Genomic DNA, 20,793 nt, shown 5'->3' with positions numbered 1-20,793 from the left:
ACCAACTAACGCTTTCACAGTAGGGGACATAAACATTCACACACATGATGTAGACATTATTAGCAGGTTGCATTAGGAACCAGCATCTAACAGAATACAAGTAATAGGCTACGTTAGCAGCTAAGTCTTGACAGCCGTAGAGGCGAGAGGCGTGTCTAGTACCCATATAGATTGGGAGGACGAGATCGCCCGTTCAGAGTATGGGAAAGTATCCCCATTGGCTTAAAGAACAGCCAATGATCAAAAACATGTCGAGACTCGAGAATATGTCGAGAAATGACTTGTGCTGAGTCTCTTTGTAGACCTGCATGCATTGCATGCTGGTAAAAACCTACAAGAACTTTAACAAGACAACACCCCGAAAAGTACAAATGAAAAGTACAAATTAGATAAAGTATATCTGAAGTACAACCAAAAAGGTAAATGCAAGACTCCTTCAAATAATAACTAGTCACCCCCTTCTTTGGGAGCAAGTTCAAGAGTTCAGTCTCATGGTCAGTAACCGGATGTTGCCCAATCACCCTCTCTCGATCATTAGCAGCAAGGTCAGCGCCAGCAGCGCCACCAGTGCCACCAGTGCCACCAGCGCCACCAGCGCCAGTGGCCCTCGATGTGTTGATCTTTTTTCTCACGTACTGGAGCAGTCTGTTACCACAACTTCCTTTTGCTTACTGACTTGCCGTAGCTGGAAAGTAGGCCTAGAGGTTTGTGTACCATAGGACATGACCTTTGTAACCCAACAGTCTAGCAGTAGAGCCTTTCTAATCTAATTAAATAAACAGAGAATTCTGTCAGTTTCTAGCATTACCAATTGCTTGGTCACATTATCTTATGTGATGATTATACTGCTTACCAAGAATTCTAAGCAAGCCTGTCTCTTGGTTAAATAATTGTCTGGGGATAATTTTTTCTATGACTGTGCCGGGCACATTTGATTGATGCATTTGAGATAAAGCTTGGGGGTCTGTTGTCTGTCTTACCAGAAATTATGTTTTGTTTTTTGTTTTCTATAGTTGATACTATTGTTTAGAGCCTGTAATAGCTCAAGTTTGAAATAAAACCCCTTTTCTAAGAGCATAGCCGTGGGAAGTAGGGCTGAGGGGGCTGCAGCCGCAACCCCCCTGAAAATAAAGTATGAAAAAAATAATAAAAATAAAAAATAATAATAATTTAAAAAATATTTAAAACATTTTTGCATAATGTGCCTGTTGGTCGTTATTTGGGGGGGATTTAGTGCAATATGTGTTCTGGAACCGAAATAACCGAATTAAAGTAACTGCGTATATGTAGCTGCGCGAGCGGGTGCATGCATGCGCATACAGTGCCCGTAACCTATAACGTCTTCCCACGGCCCTGTCTATGAGAGGAAGTGACCTTTTGGGTCTGACCTCTATCTCTGGCAAATTGGTGAGAGTAAGTGTATGCAGAAATTGGTTCTATAAATAGAACTGAGCATTTCTGTGAGAGTTTCCTGAACAGAGAGGTTTATAGTTTCAGATACACTTGGCCTGAACATTTCTCTGAGCGGGACATGCTTTATCGAGGTATAGGCGGGTGCAAATATGGTTTGACCCAAAAAAAATTGGAACAAAAGGTTTCTCAATGGTTTATTGTAGTATCAGGTGTACTTAATAACATATCAAAAGTCTACCAAAATCTGATCATTAGAAATGTCAAATGTCCAAGATGGCCGCCACCAGTTCCTTAAAAGACCATTACTCCTTCATTATTTGCCCTACACAAGTAATTATGGTGCCTAACCCCATGTTTTGGTGATCTAGGAATCCAATTAGCATATACATTATAGTCAATTGATTATAAGTACAATTAAATATTGAAGCAATTGGTTATAAGCATATTTAACAATGTAATTGGACATTTCTCCCTTTTCTACACGCCATAATGCCCAGGATTGGTGAATTCATCACCTATACATGTAATTCACATTCTGTTGAAGCTTTAAAAATTTCTTTGGATACCAATAAGGAATACATTCATTTTTACTGGGTGGCACTGTGACATTTGTAAAAACATGGCTGCCAAGTGATAGACTGGGAATATTACCCAAATCTTGGAAGAAATTCCTTACCGAGAAATGTCTTCACCAATTTGTTTGTAAAGGTGTCTGGTTCCCAAACTGGGGGTCCCCCAAATGATTTTGGGGGGTCCCCAGATGGTTAGCTTAATGTGCAAAATTGTTTTCTCACTCAACAGTAAACAAACCAACATACAGTATAAGTGTGTAGGGTATCTGCACATTTCTAAAGTTACAATTGAATTACTCTTAAGACTATATTATCTATATATATTATCTCAAATATTAGGTAAGAAAGAGGCAAACATTGTGAAAATAGCCGATGTACAAGCTCACAACGCTACACTCAGTAGGGAAAAAATGGCCACTTGTGGGCCTAGAGAGGGTGCGCAAGTCAGTACAGAACTATCACAACATGTATTAGTAGTGTCTTCTACTGGGTGTCTAGGCAGGGGTGGTGGAGGAGTGTGGCGTGGATAACGTTCAGATTTGCTTGTCACAGACATCTCCTTATTCCTGTGAGTAGTTGTGTGAGGTTTTAGTGCAAAATTAATTTCACATGTCTTTGTTTTGTGATTGGTACTACTGGCAATAAGCTTGAACCTTGATATTTTTTTCTGGATAATTGTAACAGCAAGAAGATACGTATAGGGGACAGCCCATGACGCCCTGGGCTCCAGTCTCCCCATAGAATCCCAATCTAACCGACCTCCACGCCCATAAGGGGCTGTGTCCCTGCTGCTATCCAACAAACAACCATTGCTTTCGGCATACACCAATTTTTTGTTCTGGAGCTGTTCTGGAGAGGGGAGAGGACTCTCTGAGCCATAATAATAAGTCACTGGGGGCCCCTGGGAATATTAATGGTCAGCCACCACCAACTCTCCTGTGAGCCAGTCCGACATATACACCCTTGTCTGCCTGACACACAGTCATGCACCACCACGTGGAGGTCTTACAACCACCACTATGGGGGGGGGGGCCTTGACCCTCCTCAATACCTATGCCCACTCACGAGCGCCTATCTCGGGCATAGGAGCCAGACCCGCCAGGAGGTCCATTTGGGACCAGCATACATAGGGACACGACTGTCTGCCTGACACAGTCTTGCAACATGTGGAGGTCTTACAACCACCACCACTGGCTACCTATGCTAACTCAAGAGTGCCTATCTTGGGAGTGCCTATCTCGGGAGCCAGCGTGGAGGTCCACTTGGGACCAGTGGGACTATACAGTGAGCCAGGCGACATAGGGACACTCCTCTCAGCCTCACGCATTAGCTAAATTCCAATACCTTAATTTCTGCCTGCTCCTCACTCCGTCCTCCAGCGTGCCGTGGCTTAGAAATCGTTTGCATCCCAAATGCTAATTTGCTTTTGGAGGAGCTGAGAACGAGGAGAGTGCAGGCTCCCTAAGCCACTTGGAGTGAGATCTGGCAAAGAAGTTTATCTTTCATGTATCGTTTGCAGAACTGTCTTCGTTGAAATGGTGTATCATTTCTGTTGGAGGTTTTGCACATCGGACATGGGGGAGATCAGAAGCTCAGGGTCTCCTTGGCTCCTAACTTAGCTCTTCTGTGCTCCAAGTGCCCAGGGAGCAATCCAGTAACCCCCATACTCCCCTCTACCCACCTGAGGGGAACCCTAGGCCCACTAAACTCTAGACCAGACCCACCCCCCATACTCCCCTCTGTCTAGGCACCCAGTTCTGACAGCTCTACACTAACCTCCATAACGACCCCATCCATCTTTGCACACTCACACTGATTGCTTTCCTAATGTGTTAAAAAGTTCTATAAACATCTATTCAATGTTTTTCAAAATCATGTGTCTACAAGATGACACTGCGCTTGTCCACGAGAAAAACAAATATTCTCGTGTATGTAGGGGAGGAGTTATGAAGTTCCTGTGGGGTGGGTAAGGGGAGGGGTGCAGAGAGATTGGTTCAAAATGCAAGAAATTGTTTTTGGGTGGGGTGTATAGTCAAAGATGAATTTAGTTTGGGCAATATTGAAAACAATACTATATTGCAACTGACAATATTCTCTGCCACCAACTTCTGCAAATTGTGACTATTAGTTGTGTTGGATATCTTAAAGCCTTGTTCCATTAAAAAATAAATACAAGTTGTTGGACATTTATTATATAATTAGTTAAGTTAACTTGAAACGGGTGACCATTTCAGAGGGTGTTAATAGAGTCTCAAACAAAATATAGGATTTCACAATTATCTAATTGTATCTCTGCAATTTGGACAAGTCCAATGGATTCCCAGGCCCCCAAAACATGGGGTTAGACACAAAAAGTACTTAGGTAGGTACTCTAGGATAGGTAGGTACTCTAGGATAAATAATGAAGGAATTAAGCTATTTTAACGTTTTTTTGGCCATCTTGGACGCCATCTTGAAAATAACACCTTAAAAGTGGTCAAACTTTGGTAGACTTTTAGTATGTTATTCAGGACACCACATACTACAAAAAACAGTTGAGAAACCTTTTGTTCCAATTTTTTTTGGGTAAGGTGCTTTTTTTTCATATATGCACCCGCCTAGTACAACTGCATCACTATACACATTGGGTTTAGAATTCTTTGACCATCGACGACAACAGAAATTAGCATTTTATTTTCTTCCCATTTGCCAGGCCATGACAGCACACAAAGGTGTGCAAGGGCACACACTTGCAAAAACTTCTCCAAACTAACTGTGTAATATACCCCACTGATAATTGCTAGAATCTCTCTGGGGAAAATCTATTAAATATATCAGTTAAATCATATATTCATCCTGAATGTCTTATTTTGATAACATATACATAAACAATTTCTAAATAACTCAAGCGGCTGAGAATTTACTAAGCTAACAATAGAACGATAGGTCGTCCAATCCTCCTATATCCTCCTATAATCCTCCTATAATTCGACAAAGCTCTGAGTGGTGAGCCCCAAATCTTTTCTGCCCGGTTCTCCTCAGTGGCTGGAGCAATTGATCTGAATTTGCACACAGTCATTGACCATTACCATGTGCACGGAACAGCGAAGCCCGTTTTTCACTTTCCTCAAATGTCAGCTGTTTATTATCGTTTTTGTGTTCGCTGGCTCCCGGGTTGCCAAATCATGTGCGCATATCCCCCCACGGGTATGGTCTAGTTAGCTATAATTCCTTAAAATGAAGTATTTTTTACCTGCCAGCATGGAGTGCTCCACATTGTAATACTGCTCTTTGTCTTCATTAGTCGTACTGTACTTTCCATACCAGTCAGTCCAACACACTGATGCTTTGCCCTTGGCGGTGAAGGTCAGTGACTGGACCTTGGTTTGACCCTTCGTCACCACGATGACTCTGCCTGTCACCAACGTTATTAGAGTTCAATAAAATGTGTGAAATAATTTCATTTCATTATGTTTCGCACAGTGTATCACAGTACAATACAATTCCAATTAAAGGATAATAATTAATTTAATCTAATACACCCATGGGCGAAAAGGAGCAGGAAGAAGACAAATATTATTTTAATACCTGCCCCCTATTCAACTTAAAAATATGTACTTGATGATGTGCACATACAACCAGTACTTGCACTAAAATGCAAATTTAAACAAAAACAAACAAACAACAAGCAACAAATGAATTACAATTTGACGACCCCTCAAGGACCCTCTGGGGGTCCCCGGACCGCACTTTGAGAACCAACAATTGACCGCCTGAAAACCCCTCAAGGACGCCTCTTGGGGTCCTCGGACCGCACTTTCATAACCACTGGGACAATTAAACAAGTAGAAAAAGAAAATGAGATAACTCAAAGTCAAATCCTATCGTATTCGTCGCTTCATATTGTCTAATTATTAAATTTTTCTAGCATTAAAATTGATTAATATTTGTACAACCCTTTAAATTGTTGTGGAGAGAATTCCTTATTTTGATTCCTATAACTGAAGGACCATCTGCTTGTGTGGTCCAAACTGATGCTTAAAAAAATCAAGACACTAGATTTGAGAAAAACGTTTCTTAATTGAAACTGTTTATAAAATGTCCTTATAAATCTTGTAAACTAATGAAAAGGAAAATAAAAACGAATGCAAAAAAAAAAAATGCAAAACTACAACAATCTTATTCTTGCCTGTTATTGAATCTCCGTTGGTGAAGATGTTTCGATCGTTGAGAGCATCATATTCGATGGTGAATTTACTGATGGTCATGTCTGCTTCAAACACAGAACAGCTCTCTGAAGAAACCGACTGCTTTCTGTGGAACTTCAGCTGTTGTGAAGGAATGAGCAAAGACAGAACAAAAAAGGAGGGATGTTCAGTACGTGGGATGTTCAGTACACTATGCAGATTTAGGTCAATGGTGGAAAGTAACTAAGTACATTTACTCAAGTACTGTACTTAAGTACAATTTTGAGGTAACTTTACTTTACTGGAGTATTTCCATTTTCAGTACTTTTACTTCTACTCCGCTACATCTCAGAGGCAAATACTATACTTTTACTCCGCTACAATTATATGAAAACTTTAGATACTAATTACTTTGTAGATTTTGATTTGTTTACAAAACATGCATCAACCACTTCAGCCCTATATATATAGGCCAATTTAAAATAGCAGATAAGCTCACAATGCTGCGACGCATTGTGAGCTTGTAGATCGGCTATTTTCAAAAGATTTTGTATACATTTTGAACTTGTGAAATGGGACATTCTGTGAGTACTTTTTTCTGTGAGTACTTTTACTTTTGGTACTTTAAGTATATTTTGATGCCGATACTTTTGTACTTTTACTCAAGTACATTTTGAAAATGGGACTACTATTTGTAACAGAGTGTTTCGACATTGCAGTATTGATACTTTTACTTTAGTAAAATTGTAAAGAACATTCCAGGCATATTTGCCAGCATTAGCCACACCGGAAGGGGAATCATGGCAGGACGCCCAGAAACCTATAAGGGGATGGATGACTCATTCAGTCCCGACCTTTAGTGACCCAGTCGATCCCAAACTTCCCATATCTGGAGATCCCCATAGATGGGGACAATCAACCTCCCCAAGTCTGACATCATAGACTCTCTCTTAAACGGCTATATATGGAGATAAACCGAAACGTCCAGGACTGACATCATAGTCCAAGATTTGGACATCTGATAGTGGAGATAGCCCGCTCCGTATATGGAGATGCCTGACACTACCTGACATCATCCTAGTGATATTAGGGCCGCAGCCAACAGTATATAAAGGCTTGATATGTCTTGGGTTAGTAGAGTTCCATCGACGACCCAGAGAGGCATTAACTCCTTCCAGAGAGATAAGCATCAATACAAATCATCAATAGTTGTTTTCCGCAGCCTAAAGCATATTCTCAGAGTGGCTTTGGATCTGGTTAACGAGTCAGCCGATTATCAGTTCAACAAAAATGTTTCAGTACTTTTTCCACCACAGCAGATAGTACACACACATCTTGTGTATCTTATCATAGAATAGACCCTATACATGGCCGCAATACATAGATCCAGGGAGAAAGCGTGGCAAAGTATTGCCAAGAAATGAAATGCACAAGTCGTCCAAAAATACATACAATTTATATACAAGTCCATAAATATATAATTCAGTTAGGCTTAAACATGAGGAGTTTAAGTGAATATCGGAATTATCGCCTACTAATCTACAATGCTTACATGGAATCCATCTATTTATATATCTGGAGTGCCGTCCAGGGGGTCCCCGGTCCACGGGGGTAATGGGGGTACACAGAGGACCCGTGATGTAACTCCAAAGGTGGACAAGAAATCAAAAATAATTTCTCCATTATTTAACAAGAAATTGATAATTTAGAATAATATGCTCCTCATTGACTTACATTGTACAGTGACGAGGCTGTTTTAAGCCCGTAACTAATAATTTACAAATACACATAATGAGGTTTCCACCCGACAGAGACGATAAAGGCATTCCTGTTTATTCCCCTTTTAAATGGTGCCCCATTTGTAGAATGAGCAGCACAGCTTAGTATGTGGGTTGGGCCCATGAACAATCTTCTCTGCCAATGTCAAACAGCTTATTCTGATGTTGCTCTTGGGAACATACTCAAACAGACCTCTAGAGGCCATAAAGTGTCCGTCCCAGTCTGAAGCCGATCCTATGGGAAGACACAGAGCCCAGGAGGTCCTAGGCTGTTGTTCTCTGCCCTCTCTGGGGACAATTTCCATACAAATAGGGCCAGCAGGTGTATAGTATGGGAAAGTGAAGGCCTGTCCCTTCGATAGAATTAGTGGAATGTCCCCTTAATGGCCCCTAGGTCTGTTAGAGGAATTTCCTATGGCGAGACATGGAGCCCCCCAGGTACCACATGTACATTACCCCCACCTGAGGTAGGAAGTGTCGTATTATTTGCTATATTTTATATGACAGTGTGCAAGTAAAAACAGATTATTAGTAGAATAAATATGCTAAAGTCAGAAGAGTACTCATGAGTGTGTGTGACTGAATGCCTGGTGAATGTGTGAATGGGCTATATTCTAACGCAGCAACAGCTGCAGCTGAGCCAAATGGTCATTGTGTTGCTCTTATTTTAGTACATACCTTATATGGCTATTTAGAATGGCATCTGTGGTAAATTGTCTACTATAAGAACGGTGTAAGATGTTTGTTTGAGATGGTTGTGCCCAGAGAGGGCTGCAGGAGAGAGAGGGCTCTCTGCCCTGGAGTCTATGATGCTGTTTGTTTGATGCTGAATAAACACACTGGAGATTCTAGAACCTGGAAACCCTGACGTCCGTCTCTGCTTCTTCTCCTCTTCTTATAACAACTACAAGCCTGATAACGCAGTTTAATGACTCAAATACACGACATATTTGGCGGGCCAGCTCCATCGTTGTGCATACTTTTGCGGGTGTGTGCTTCGATTAAAGAACCTGTGTATTTTGAGGTGACCGCGGGAGCGGGCCTGGCTGTGCGGAGAATCGGACCCGTGGGTGTCTTCCTACGGCGAGGAGGACCACCGCGGAGCAACCATGGCGGCGTCGGCGCGACCTGGGTTCTACGTGCCTACAAGGAGGACCTTGCAGCGGCAACGCTGTGATGACTACGGCCGCTCGTGACCGGATCTCGGATGGCTACTCAACTAACTACTCTTCTCTGCGGAGCGCCTGGCTGGGTGGACGGCGGTGCGGAGAACTTGCTGGTCGAAGTTCTCCGTGGGGGGATGAGTTGGTGAGGAGCGGCTATCTTTTTGGCTGGAACGATGATATCACCTGGAACTGCGCTCAGCTTTTCTGCTGGGTGCGTGGACATTGAGGTAGAGACTACAACAGCAGCATTATCGGGTGGAGCACTGAACATTCAGGACGGGAGGTTGTATTGTAGTGATAAAGTGGTTTAAACTACGGAGCGTTATTTTTGTTGCCGTGCGTAAAAGTGTTATGCGAGGACTTTGTTTCACTTTCTGGTCGCTGGGGTTTAATGTGGAGTTTTTTTTATTTTCGTTGTATGCGCTGAAAGACTGAGATTGATGATGATCGATGCGCTGATGCTAGTCCGGAAAGCACAGGGTTGCATCCGGCACCTGAAAAGTGTGAACTCACATTCAGTGTATAGATATAGGTAACATTGTATCCCAGGGTTTAAAGAAAACAGAGAGACATGCGCACTGATTAGGGAATGAGAATGCATTTTGACTGGTGTTTTTATTTTCGAGATGATCGATGCGAAATGAGAAAGTTCAGCACCGTATTGATGTATTTTCTCTGTGAATATTTTTATTTTGAAATTTGATGTAAATCACTGTATGACTATTGTGTAATCTCGATGCCTGTATCTGAGTTGTTCTGTCTGATGTGATGTTTGATGTTAATTCTTCCTAAATGTCCTTTGTTTAGGTTTCAGCCATTGATTGGTCATGGGGGGTGTAGGTGGAAGAATGTTGTTTTTTATGTTTTTCTTGCAAACTGTTTTATTTAATATACGTGGTTGCGAAAGACGTTAAAGTCTTTCGTGGGGGGAATGTCGTATTATTTGCTATATTTTATATGACAGTGTGCAAGTAAAAACAGATTATTAGTAGAATAAATATGCTAAAGTCAGAAGAGTACTCATGAGTGTGTGTGACTGAATGCCTGGTGAATGTGTGAATGGGCTATATTCTAACGCAGCAACAGCTGCAGCTGAGCCAAATGGTCATTGTGTTGCTCTTATTTTAGTACATACCTTATATGGCTATTTAGAATGGCATCTGTGGTAAATTGTCTACTATAAGAACGGTGTAAGATGTTTGTTTGAGATGGTTGTGCCCAGAGAGGGCTGCAGGAGAGAGAGGGCTCTCTGCCCTGGAGTCTATGATGCTGTTTGTTTGATGCTGAATAAACACACTGGAGATTCTAGAACCTGGAAACCCTGACGTCCGTCTCTGCTTCTTCTCCTCTTCTTATAACAACTACAAGCCTGATAACGCAGTTTAATGACTCAAATACACGACAGAAGCTAAATAGAAAGTGTCAATAGCAATAGCAGAATAAGCTGTTGGCAGAGAAGCCCTCAGGTTCAGGGGAGACCCTTTTCTTGCAGAAAGCCCTCAGGCGAGACAACTTGACTGGGCCGTCATGCCTGCGAGCTGCCACCAGGGAGCAGAGCGGTCACCTGTTAGTGAGAGAGAGCCACATGAGCCCCTGAGTCAGTGATGTTTTAATACTTACGTTATTGAAGTTACTTAAAACTATACGAATGTCAAGTTGTCAACATTTTATTAATGTTTTAATACTAAATTAATTTTAAAAATAGATATGTCTAAACCCCTTTCATTAATGTCAGGTTGTCAACAGAGTTTGTGAATGGGGTCAACGTGAGGTCAAATTTCACTCACACATGACCCATCTAATAATAATAATAATTCTGTCCGCTTTTGTTTTTTGGGGGGTAATTGTCAGTGTACATTTCACACAGGACAGGGAGCAGTTAGGGGTTAAAGGGATACTTTAAATCACTTCTGGAGTAATTATAAAGTCTACAAAGGCTTTTGTGTGCAGTATGGGTATACATAATGCTATGATCCCATATGCTGAGTGGTGGCGCTACTTATATACAATTGGCCCGTGTTCACGGGAGGGACACCGGGCGGGGAGGAGGGTGATATTTGTCACTGCACATTAGGCCTGAGCTCCATTAGTCGAATAGTCGACTAATCAATCGAGGGAGTTTGATTCGACTACTAATCTCTGTCGAATCATGCAACAACAAAATATCGACTGAGAGATTGTCCTAATTTGTTATAGAAATTAATAGTTTGCCAAAAACAGGAGATATATCATGATTTATTGGGAGAAACCAAGCAAGTATATGTTAAATCAGACCCCTCAGCACCCTCCACAGTCCAAATGGAATGATCCTCTATTGCATAACATTTTTTATGTTATGCAAACAGACTGATCACAATATGAGACTTTATATGAGTTTATGTGCATTGTCTTTCTTGGGTTTACACAAACTACTGTTATATCGTCGCTGTCGGATGGAAACCTCATATGTTCAAAACTGTTTTCATTAAAAAAGAACCTAATAATAATAACAATAATAATCTTTATTTGTATAACACCTTTCAAAAGCACTTCACACAGCATTAAATATAAAAACATTAAAATTGTACGAGAAACATAGTAAAAGTGCTCCTCGGAGCACAGGTCGGACGGATTTGAGGTAAAAACACAAATCGGCCTGTTAAAGCGCCACCATGAGACTGATTTGAACATTTTCAAGTGGCATGTCTTTCTCGGCATAGTGGGAATGTGCGAGCAGAATTTCACGGAAATCGCACGCTGTCTTCATGATTTGAGGCATTTTGTTCAAAACGGACCAATCCCGCAAACTTTGGAAGCCAATCTTAGCCAATCAGGATGGAATATGAAACATCTGAAAGATAAGTTTCGTGTAATGACTATAGAGATACTGTGTTCAAATTTGCGTGATGTTTGGACACAATCTGTAGGAGTACTGTAAAAAAAAATATTTAGCAAAAATCGGCTTCCTGGTGGCTCTATAACATAGCCTGGTAAACCCTCCCTCCGGAAATCTCATTTCCATTTGATTTCAGGAGTGAGTCTGGCCTGATTGCCCATTGTGGGGGTTTCTAGTGGAATTACCAACTAACCGAGCCTATCAGCGTCGTCGCACATCGTTCTGTGATTGACAGCGACAGTTGGCCAATCAGGTGGCGAGTTCGAGTGAGCCCGAATGGCACCGAGTGCCTGAATACAGCCGACAAAACACGAATGGCAGCCATCTTTTCTGTCCGCTATTTTCTCCGCTATTTTTTTACTTCAAAAAGCTCTCAAACTTCTATTTTGAGGCACGGAATTCACTTATAAGATATCATTTGGATAGAATTTAGTTGTTTAACTTCATATATGTGGTCAATTAATCATGACAGAGCCTATTTAAAAATAAAAATTTTGAGAACCGGTAGGGGCGGGCAGTGACACTCATGTATTCGAATAAGGCAACCCATTTTGGGCATGGCCGTCTCAAAAGTCCCGTTGCGTCACATTAGTCTGGTGAACTCTGCTGATTGGCTGAAGGGGAAAAACGATCATTGGCTGAAGGGGTTGTCAGTCAACGGTATTACTCCTGCCCAACTCCAGCCCACAGCCAATATTGCAGAATGGGCGATCAGGCCAGACTCACTCCTGAAATCAAATGGAAATGAGATTTCCGGAGGGAGGGTTTACCAGGCTATCTATAACAGGCCCATGTGAAAAATGTGGGGCAGAGGTTCTGATCCGGCATTGAAGGAGAGTGTGTGCACAGTTTGGCTGCGGTCCAGCCAACGGTGCCGGAGATTAGCTGTTCACAGACGGACGGGGCGACGGACACACACACGGACACACACACACACGGACGGACAGGGTGCAAAACATTGTCTCGGCCATGCCTTTCGGCCTTTTTCTTCTTTTGAAAAATGTAAGAAAAGAAAAGAAAAAAGGCTGATCTACAAGTTCATATTTGCCTCTGAGGTGTAGGGTAGTAGAAGTATAAAGTATTGAACATTGAAATACAATTGAAGTATTGAAATACTGCAGTAAAGTAAAATGACCTCAACATTGTTCTAAAGGGCAGTACATTGTCTCTGTCGGGTGGAAACCTCATTTATCCAAAACTGTTACTTTTCAGGATTCAATTCAAAAACAGCAAAAGCAGCAGATCTACAAGCTTTCCAGCTTGCAAATCTGTTACTTTTGATGCTTTTGTGTGACACTGTAGTATGATGAAGTAGGGAATTAATTTACCAAAAAACACAAAAAGTTTGAATATGGAGATAAGAGGTTTCTGCTCGACAGCAATGACATGTACTCAGTTACTTTCCCTCAGTGCTTGTATGCTTCCAGGGCCTTTGAAGAAGACCAGTCTTCCAGGTTTGGGAGGACAACGATGGGTAGTTTAATTTCTGGGTCCTTGGTGAGCGCCACATCCAGGATAACCTGAAGGGAATTATTAATTACAATGATTAATGATCATTAATTAGAGCGTGTGGCGATACAACTGATTACATCAATTTAAATTCTACAAGATCCAACTACTATCGATATGTATGCAAACAGCAACTACTACTTCTAGTGGTGACTTGTAATCATTTTTTTTTATTGTTTTGCAATGCAAAGAATCAATTGACAACCCCTGAAACTTTTACGTTCTCAACCTGTGGGTCGGGATCCCCAGGGGGGTCCCCAAAAGATTTTTGGGGGGTCCCTAGATGACAGTGAGGTGACAATAATTGTCACCTCACTGTCATCTAGGGACCTCCCAAAAATCTTTTTTTCTTTTCTTTTTCCTTTTTCTTTTATTTCCTTTGCATTACTGCAAAAGTAATCAACAAACTACATTATGAAAACCAAATTGTCAAATAATAAGAAAGAGGTAACATTTTTTTTAAATAGACGATCTACAAGCTCACAACATCTCTTGCGAGGCATTGTTGTGAGCTTGTAGATCTGCTGTTTTCACAATATTTATCTGTGGAACAGAGTCAAACTAAATGTAGCCTCGGAAACCCAGGCTTTTTTTTTTGTTACAAAAGAAAAAAAGCCTGGGGGAGCCATGCAGGAACGATGGTCTTGGACCTTGTTATAATCTCCTAACCAATCAGAGTGCAGAGGGGCGTCGCTCTAAATTTGGTGACGTCAGCGTGCTCCGTGCACAGGCCGAGGGGGGGAGGGGAGGGGAGGCGGGGACATAGATTGGTGAAGCAATAGGAAGCCACGCACAAATCCGGGCGGCTGTGTTTGGGTCCGCACTTCAAGACCATGGATTGAGCTCGTAGCCTCAGGCTAAACTAAATGTAATGCCATTCATTTCAAGTGCTTCTCAGGGTGGGAGGTACCTGGTTCAAATATGATAATTTTGGGGGGTCGCTGCCTAAAAAGGTTGAGAACTACTGAGAGAGATACATGTAGACAGACAGACAGACAGACAGACAGACAGACAGACAGACAGACAGACAGACAGACAGACAGAAAGACAGAAAGACAGATTATGTACCTTCAGTCTGTACTCAAGCTTGATAACCTTGCAGTTCAAGATGGAGGGAGGCAGTTCCGGCGGGAGACAGATGGTTTTGGACACGGTTCTCCTGCCGGACTTCTCCACGGACTCGTCCTTGTCCTTCAGGATGGTGGTGGTTCGGCACTTCCTCTTTTGGCCGTATAAAGCTTTGCCAAAGTAGCTCTTCTTCTCGTATAGCTCAAACCTGGGCTTGACGCTGCGCGTAGAGCTGTTCACCACCTCCACTGTCACATTCAGGGCCTCTCCTGTCAGAGCGCAGTGGTGGAAAAAGTACTCACATTTGTTACTTAACCCATTAAGACCGGGAACGCATCCATGTAACCACTTAAACCATTATTTCTATACTTTGGCTATTCAAAAATAGAAGATATACAAGCTCATAGCGCGGCACAGAGTGAGCTTGTAGATCTCCTATTTTTGAAAGATCTTGAACATTTGTGCAAATGTTTGAATATATATATATTTTTCAAAAGGAACATTTTTGACTAAAATCTTTGCTTCTGGGGGGGGGTCCCTGGAACAAAAATATTTCCAGAGGGGGTCCGCGACCAAAGGTTTTAAGCACTACTGATATATAGCAACAGAAGTTTTTCAGAAAACTGTTAGGATTTAGAAGACATTTGTAGAATCCCCCAGAAGCAAAGATCTGAGTTACAAATGTTCGGTTTAAAAAAATATATATTCAAAGATTTGCACAAATTTTCAAGATTGTTAAGAAATAGCAGATCTACAAGCTCGTAGCGCAGCACTCTATGGTGCCACGCTATGAGCTTGTATATCTGCTATTTTTGAATAGCCAAAATGACACACAGATGCGTTCCCGGTCTTACAGGGTTAATACCTACAGCGACTAGTCAAACACATTAAATGAGTATTTGCTTGTAGAAAACACCACCAGTGGTCCCTGGACCTGATGTTGAGAACCACTGATACTAACAACATCTTATCATAACACGCCAAAAGGTCATATTTTAACCCAACTCTTCACCATAGTACTTATAATAATAATGTTCATTAATTCAGCTCCATCATTTTCTAATTGCTCTGATTTTCAAATCCCCTTACACACTGTCTGTCTGTCTGTCTACAAAATGTCTGCATGTTGTAACCTTACCTTGCAGGTATCCCATCTTCTCAGTGAACACGTTCATAGACACGTTTCCAGATGCAAAGAAGACGACGTCTTTGTCCTTACTGCCGTACTGCTGCTCCTGAAATGACATGACAGTTACACAGTAGGCCATTATTCTCAGAATCATTGTCACATTGCATGTTTAAAAGTGTAAAGAAGTGGGTCAAATTAATTTAGTTATTTTCAGAAAAAGAGAAAAGACAAGAAGGGGGCAGGGAGAGCAAGGAGAAAAAGAAAATCTAACAGCAAAAAAAAAGAAGCAAACATCTAAGATATCTACATTATCCACACGCGCACGCACACGCACACGCGCGCACACACACACGCACACGCACACACACACACACACACACACACACACACACACACACACACACACACACACACAATAATCCAGCTGACAGTATGTGCATGAGGTTAGAGAATCAGTGTGTTGTAGGCTTCATGAGATTAAGGTGCGAAGAGAGCATCAGTGCAGGTTCAACCCAAAGGGATTACAGTATGTGAAATTACGTGACACAGGTATTATTGTCACCTCAGCAACATCTTGTAGAATCCGGGATGCCGTTTGATCAGCTGAGAACGGGTTTCGATAAAATAATAGAAATAAATCAAAACATTTTATATATAATATGTTTTAGAACATAACTTCCCCACCACTGACCATGAGTCCAGGCAGGGTCATGTCTGCTTTGGAGACAAAGGTGAACTGGGTTTTGGCTTTGCTTGGTATCTTCATGGATCTGCTCAGCTTAGCCTCCAGGGAATGAACCACCTTGCCTGTGTGTGTCTTGAAGGTGGATGGCAGACTCCTGTACACAATGTCACACAGCAAGATAGTATAGTCATGGTCAAACAAAATGCATAAACCTCACATTTAAGTAAGTAACCATGTCCTCTGTGTCAGTGGTTCTGACAATGGGGTCCAGGAGACCCCCATGGGTCCTTGACAGGGTTCTAGGGGGTCCCTAACAAAAAATGTTCAAAATCAGTTTAACAACATTAAATGTAGGGTAAGTGATATTTTATTTATTTATTTATTTTTGGTTAAAAAGGTTATATTCTGATAGTAATCATTGCTACAGAGCGTTTGTTCAGTCACAGGGGTCTTTCCAGCTCTTTAGTAAACAGAATATAGTACATTTTCAGGTAGGTGACACATTTTAAGCCAATCAGGAGAGAGCACTGAAAATGCATTTTCTGTTTAATAAAGAGCTGGAGAGACATGGGAGACTCCTTTTACTGAACAAACACTCATTACACAGTAATGAGTACTATCAGAACCTTTAACCCTATTTTATACAGTACTTCGGCTATATTCACGTTGTGAGCTTGTAGATCGGCTATTTTTTAAACGGTTTGAAAAATCTAGAAACATTTGGAATTCTCTTTTATTTATTATTATTTTTACATTTCTAACAACAAAAATTGTCTCTTATGGGGGTCCCTGGCACACTGTCTTTTTTAGATGGGGATCGGCACCCAAATATATATATCTGGAGGTCCTTGACATGAAAATGCTCTATGTTCTGTAGCTACCTGTTAGGTATCTGGAAGGTGAAAGGAAACACGTGGCGGCCTGGTCCAATCTCCTGGGGATCTGTAAACAAAGTCACATGGTTATGGCCCAATCACCAAGTCTAAACAATGTCACACGGTTATTGTATGAATGTATTCATTATTGATTATATTTTTCTCTATGTCTCTGCTTTTGTGTGTTTTTGGCGCTGACCACTGGAACATATAAATCAAAATGTCATTTCTGTTGACCTTTTAGGCTTGGTAAACAAAGAACATGACACATACCATACATACTGTACATACATGGGCCTGGTCTACAAGATACACTACACCGATAAGACATCCATGTACCTGTCAAAGTACTTCAAAAACGTCAATGAAGTCCACAATCATAACACCAGAGGTAGCTCCACTGATCACGTTCAACCCAGATTTGGCAGCAACAAGGGTTTGAATTTGTTGAAAATGTCAATTTGACCAAAAAGTTACTTAAGCAATTATGCTATAGGCTAATGATGCAGTACAAAGTGTACACGTTTGGTATGCATTTGGCCACAGACCCCCATAACTCTGAGAGTGTACAAAATAATGGAACCAAATTGTCCATTCATTTGGTTCAATTTATACAATTGTAGAAGATAGGGCCCTCAGAGTTATGTGGGTCCGTGGCCTATCTATTGCACTTGAAATAAAACAAAAAAAATGAGAACCATTGAGCTATAATTCCTTAAAGTTAAGTTTGTTTTCTTTTACCTGCCAGCATGGAGTGCTCCACGTTGTAGTACTTCTCCTTGTCGTGGTAAACCACAGTGTTGTTCTGTCCATAATGCTCAGACCAACACACTGATGCTTTGCCCTTGGCGGTGAAGGTCAGCGACTGGACCTTGGTTTGACCCGACGTCACCACGATGATTCTGCCTGTCAACAACATTATTAAGAGTTAAATAAAACTTATTAAATAATGGACACTAGATTTGAGAAAAAAAAACATTTCTTAACTGAAAATTACAAGGTTTTACAAGAAAATGAAACTAACTGAACTTGTATTGTGCGTTTACAAAATGTCCTTAGTTTCTGTCATTATGTCATACATTGGCCTTACATTTTGGGTGGATATGAAACTTTATCTTCCAGATCTTAAACAATAGCTGAAATAGTCGATCTACAAGCTCACAATGTGATGCGTTGTGAGCTTGGAGATATGCTTTTTTCGCTTTTTCTGAACTTTTTTCCAACCCGGACCAATACCACACACACACATTTTGAAAAAATTACACTGGCAAACCCATGTCGTAAAGGAAAATGAAAATAAAAGCTAATGCAAAACTACAATTATCTTGCCTGTTATTGAATCTCCGTTGGTGAAGATGTTTCGATCGTTGAGAGCATCATATTCGATGGTGAATTTACTGATGGTCATGTCTGCTTCAAACTCAGATCAGCTCTCTGAAGAAACCGACTGCTTTCAGTGGAACCTCAGCTGTTGTGAAGGAATGAGCAAAGACGAGAACAAAAAAAAAGAAAAACAGGTTTTACCAGCATTGCAAACCACACCAGTCTTGGTATGTGGGCTATGCAGATTTAGATGTCAAAGTACAGATAGTCAGTGGTGGAAAGTAACTAGTACATTTACTCAAGTACTGTAAGTAAAATATTTAGGTAATTTTACTTTGCTGGAGTATTTCCAGTTTTCAGTACTTCTACTTCTACTTCACTACATCTCAGAGGCAAATATTCTACCTTTACATGTTTTTTGGGCGGTGTAGCCGCCCCTATATGTGAGGTTGGGACATTGACATTTGCTGCACTGTGATTGGCCACCCATTGTACCCCCCTAACCCTGCACTGTGATTGGCCACCCATTGTACACCCCTAACCCCTACACATTCAATGCAAATCTATACTTTTCTTTAAGTGAGCTTCCATCACTGTGATGACCACTAGCTGCACTGTGATTGGCTGACGCTATTGGCTGACTCTATTCAGCACTGTGATTGGCTAGCGAGACACATGACACATGTGCATAGTCCTTTAAATAGGACTATGCACTTTTAAAAAACACATCTATGGTTTTTTATAAGTGAGTCATGGGTCTGTGATGACCACACCGCCCACTTCACACTGGGTGTGATTTTTTATATGTTTTTACATACTTGTACAATTATATATAAACTTTAGTTACTAGTTACTTTGTAGATTTTGATTATTACAAAACATACATTAACCACTTCAGCCCTATATATTTCGGCCGTTCGAATATGGCAGATCTACAAGCTCACAATGTTGCGAGAGAGCAGAAACCTCTCATCTCCATGTAGAAAATAGAGAGAAAGGAGCGCATCTGTTTGGCTGGATTAAAAATCCCCAACATGGTGCTTTTTTGGTGCAAATGGGTGACAACATTTTTACATACATTTAATGTATGAGCAAAATTGTGGAGAAATTAAAAAGCCTTTAATAGTCTGGCTAATGCCTGGCAAGAATAAAAAATACACCTATGGCGCGTTGTGGCAACAATGCCTTCATCAGGGTGACTAAACCATAGACATATAAAGGTAGACGCCTCCTCTGGCTCTGAAGCGTCTGTATGGCGCGCTTCCGCTTCCGGGGGGGCAGCAAAAGCTTCCTTGGGGGCAGCTGGAAATTTCCGTGTGTGTCACAGAAGGGGGCGTTCAGTTGGCCAATCAGAGGCAGGTGGGGGCGGGACAACTACATTCTGTAAAGTCCTGGAAAAGACACGCTGTGGTTGGCCAGTAGTCAACACGCTGTGATTGGCCAGTGCCCGTTCCCCCCGGAAATATGGCGGCCACCATACCAAACAGGTCGCTCCAACGAACTGCAGAGACCAATGAGGTATCTAGGTTTCTATATCTATGGACTAAACCAGATTGCAGAACAAACATGGCTTTTACAGGACATGACATCACAGGCTCATTAACATACAGAATTGGTGACTTGTAGGCAGGCTAAAAAACCCACTCCAAGACAAAAATATATAGAGCCTTACAAAATCCACCATGAAAACCTAACGTACTGTATACCATAAAGATCAACAAGAAACAAAAAGAAAACAGTTTGAGAGAAAACAAGAAAAGGCAAAGTGTTTTCCAAACCACTGAGTAGGAAATAACATCACTGCCTATACATTATAATAATGGTTTCAGCAGGTGACTAGAAGTGAGGATAATCAAGCACAAAATACACCAACAATAGAATCTCCAATACTGAATTAATTAAAAAGGCATCCTATACATGAAAAAAAAAACATAAATTCCACACCACCCTTTAGCAGACAAGAACAATTATATAAAGGTGAATAATCTATTTCCTCATTGAGACCTGGAAATACCATGGGTTTTAAGTTTAAAAATCCAAAAGGTTTCTCTTTTTGTAAAAGGTGTTTGAGCCTATCCTCACACCTCCGGGAATTAACCTTTAGGGAACTTGGGCTGCCATGACCAGCCTGTCTGTAATGTTTAGTTATTAAATGTATGTCCTGATGGCATAAACATATCCTCACTTCTAGTCACCTGCTGAACCCATTATTATAATTTTCTTGTTTTCTTTCA

General features: G+C 41.2%; 2 protein-coding genes across 3 annotated transcripts in view; both read right to left on the bottom strand.

The window, feature by feature from the left end:
* Window positions 1-5,252, bottom strand: part of LOC308089557 (arrestin domain-containing protein 3-like) — a 38,345-nt gene extending 33,093 nt beyond the window's left edge. Inside the window, exon 1 of the mRNA XM_080434347.1 lies at window positions 5,218-5,252. The gene's annotated coding sequence lies outside the window, so the exon portion shown is untranslated. The remainder of the gene's footprint in view (window positions 1-5,217) is intronic.
* LOC308089554 (arrestin domain-containing protein 3-like) overlaps window positions 1-18,699 on the bottom strand; it is a 40,378-nt gene extending 21,679 nt beyond the window's left edge. Inside the window, exons 1-7 of one of the 2 annotated variants that reach the window (XM_080434344.1) lie at window positions 18,566-18,699; window positions 17,978-18,142; window positions 17,243-17,303; window positions 16,368-16,515; window positions 15,686-15,782; window positions 14,548-14,816; window positions 11,579-13,490 (exon numbers count right to left, since the gene is read on the bottom strand). In XM_080434344.1, the coding sequence (XP_080290470.1) occupies window positions 13,377-13,490; window positions 14,548-14,816; window positions 15,686-15,782; window positions 16,368-16,515; window positions 17,243-17,303; window positions 17,978-18,142; window positions 18,566-18,644 (933 nt within the window). In that variant the 5' untranslated portion in view covers window positions 18,645-18,699 and the 3' untranslated portion in view covers window positions 11,579-13,376. Of the gene's footprint in view, window positions 1-11,578; window positions 13,491-14,547; window positions 14,817-15,685; window positions 15,783-16,367; window positions 16,516-17,242; window positions 17,304-17,977; window positions 18,143-18,565 lie in introns of those variants that run through there. The other variant, XM_080434343.1, reaches the window with a different exon arrangement.
* Window positions 18,700-20,793: the final 2,094 nt, after the last annotated feature.

Source organism: Gymnoscopelus braueri, assembly GCF_963280865.1.
Source record: "Gymnoscopelus braueri genome assembly, chromosome: 7".
Classification (NCBI taxonomy): Eukaryota; Metazoa; Chordata; class Actinopteri; order Myctophiformes; family Myctophidae; genus Gymnoscopelus; species Gymnoscopelus braueri.
The sequence above is the reverse complement of the archived record's forward strand: the minus strand, read 5'-3'. Positions and strand labels throughout refer to the sequence as shown.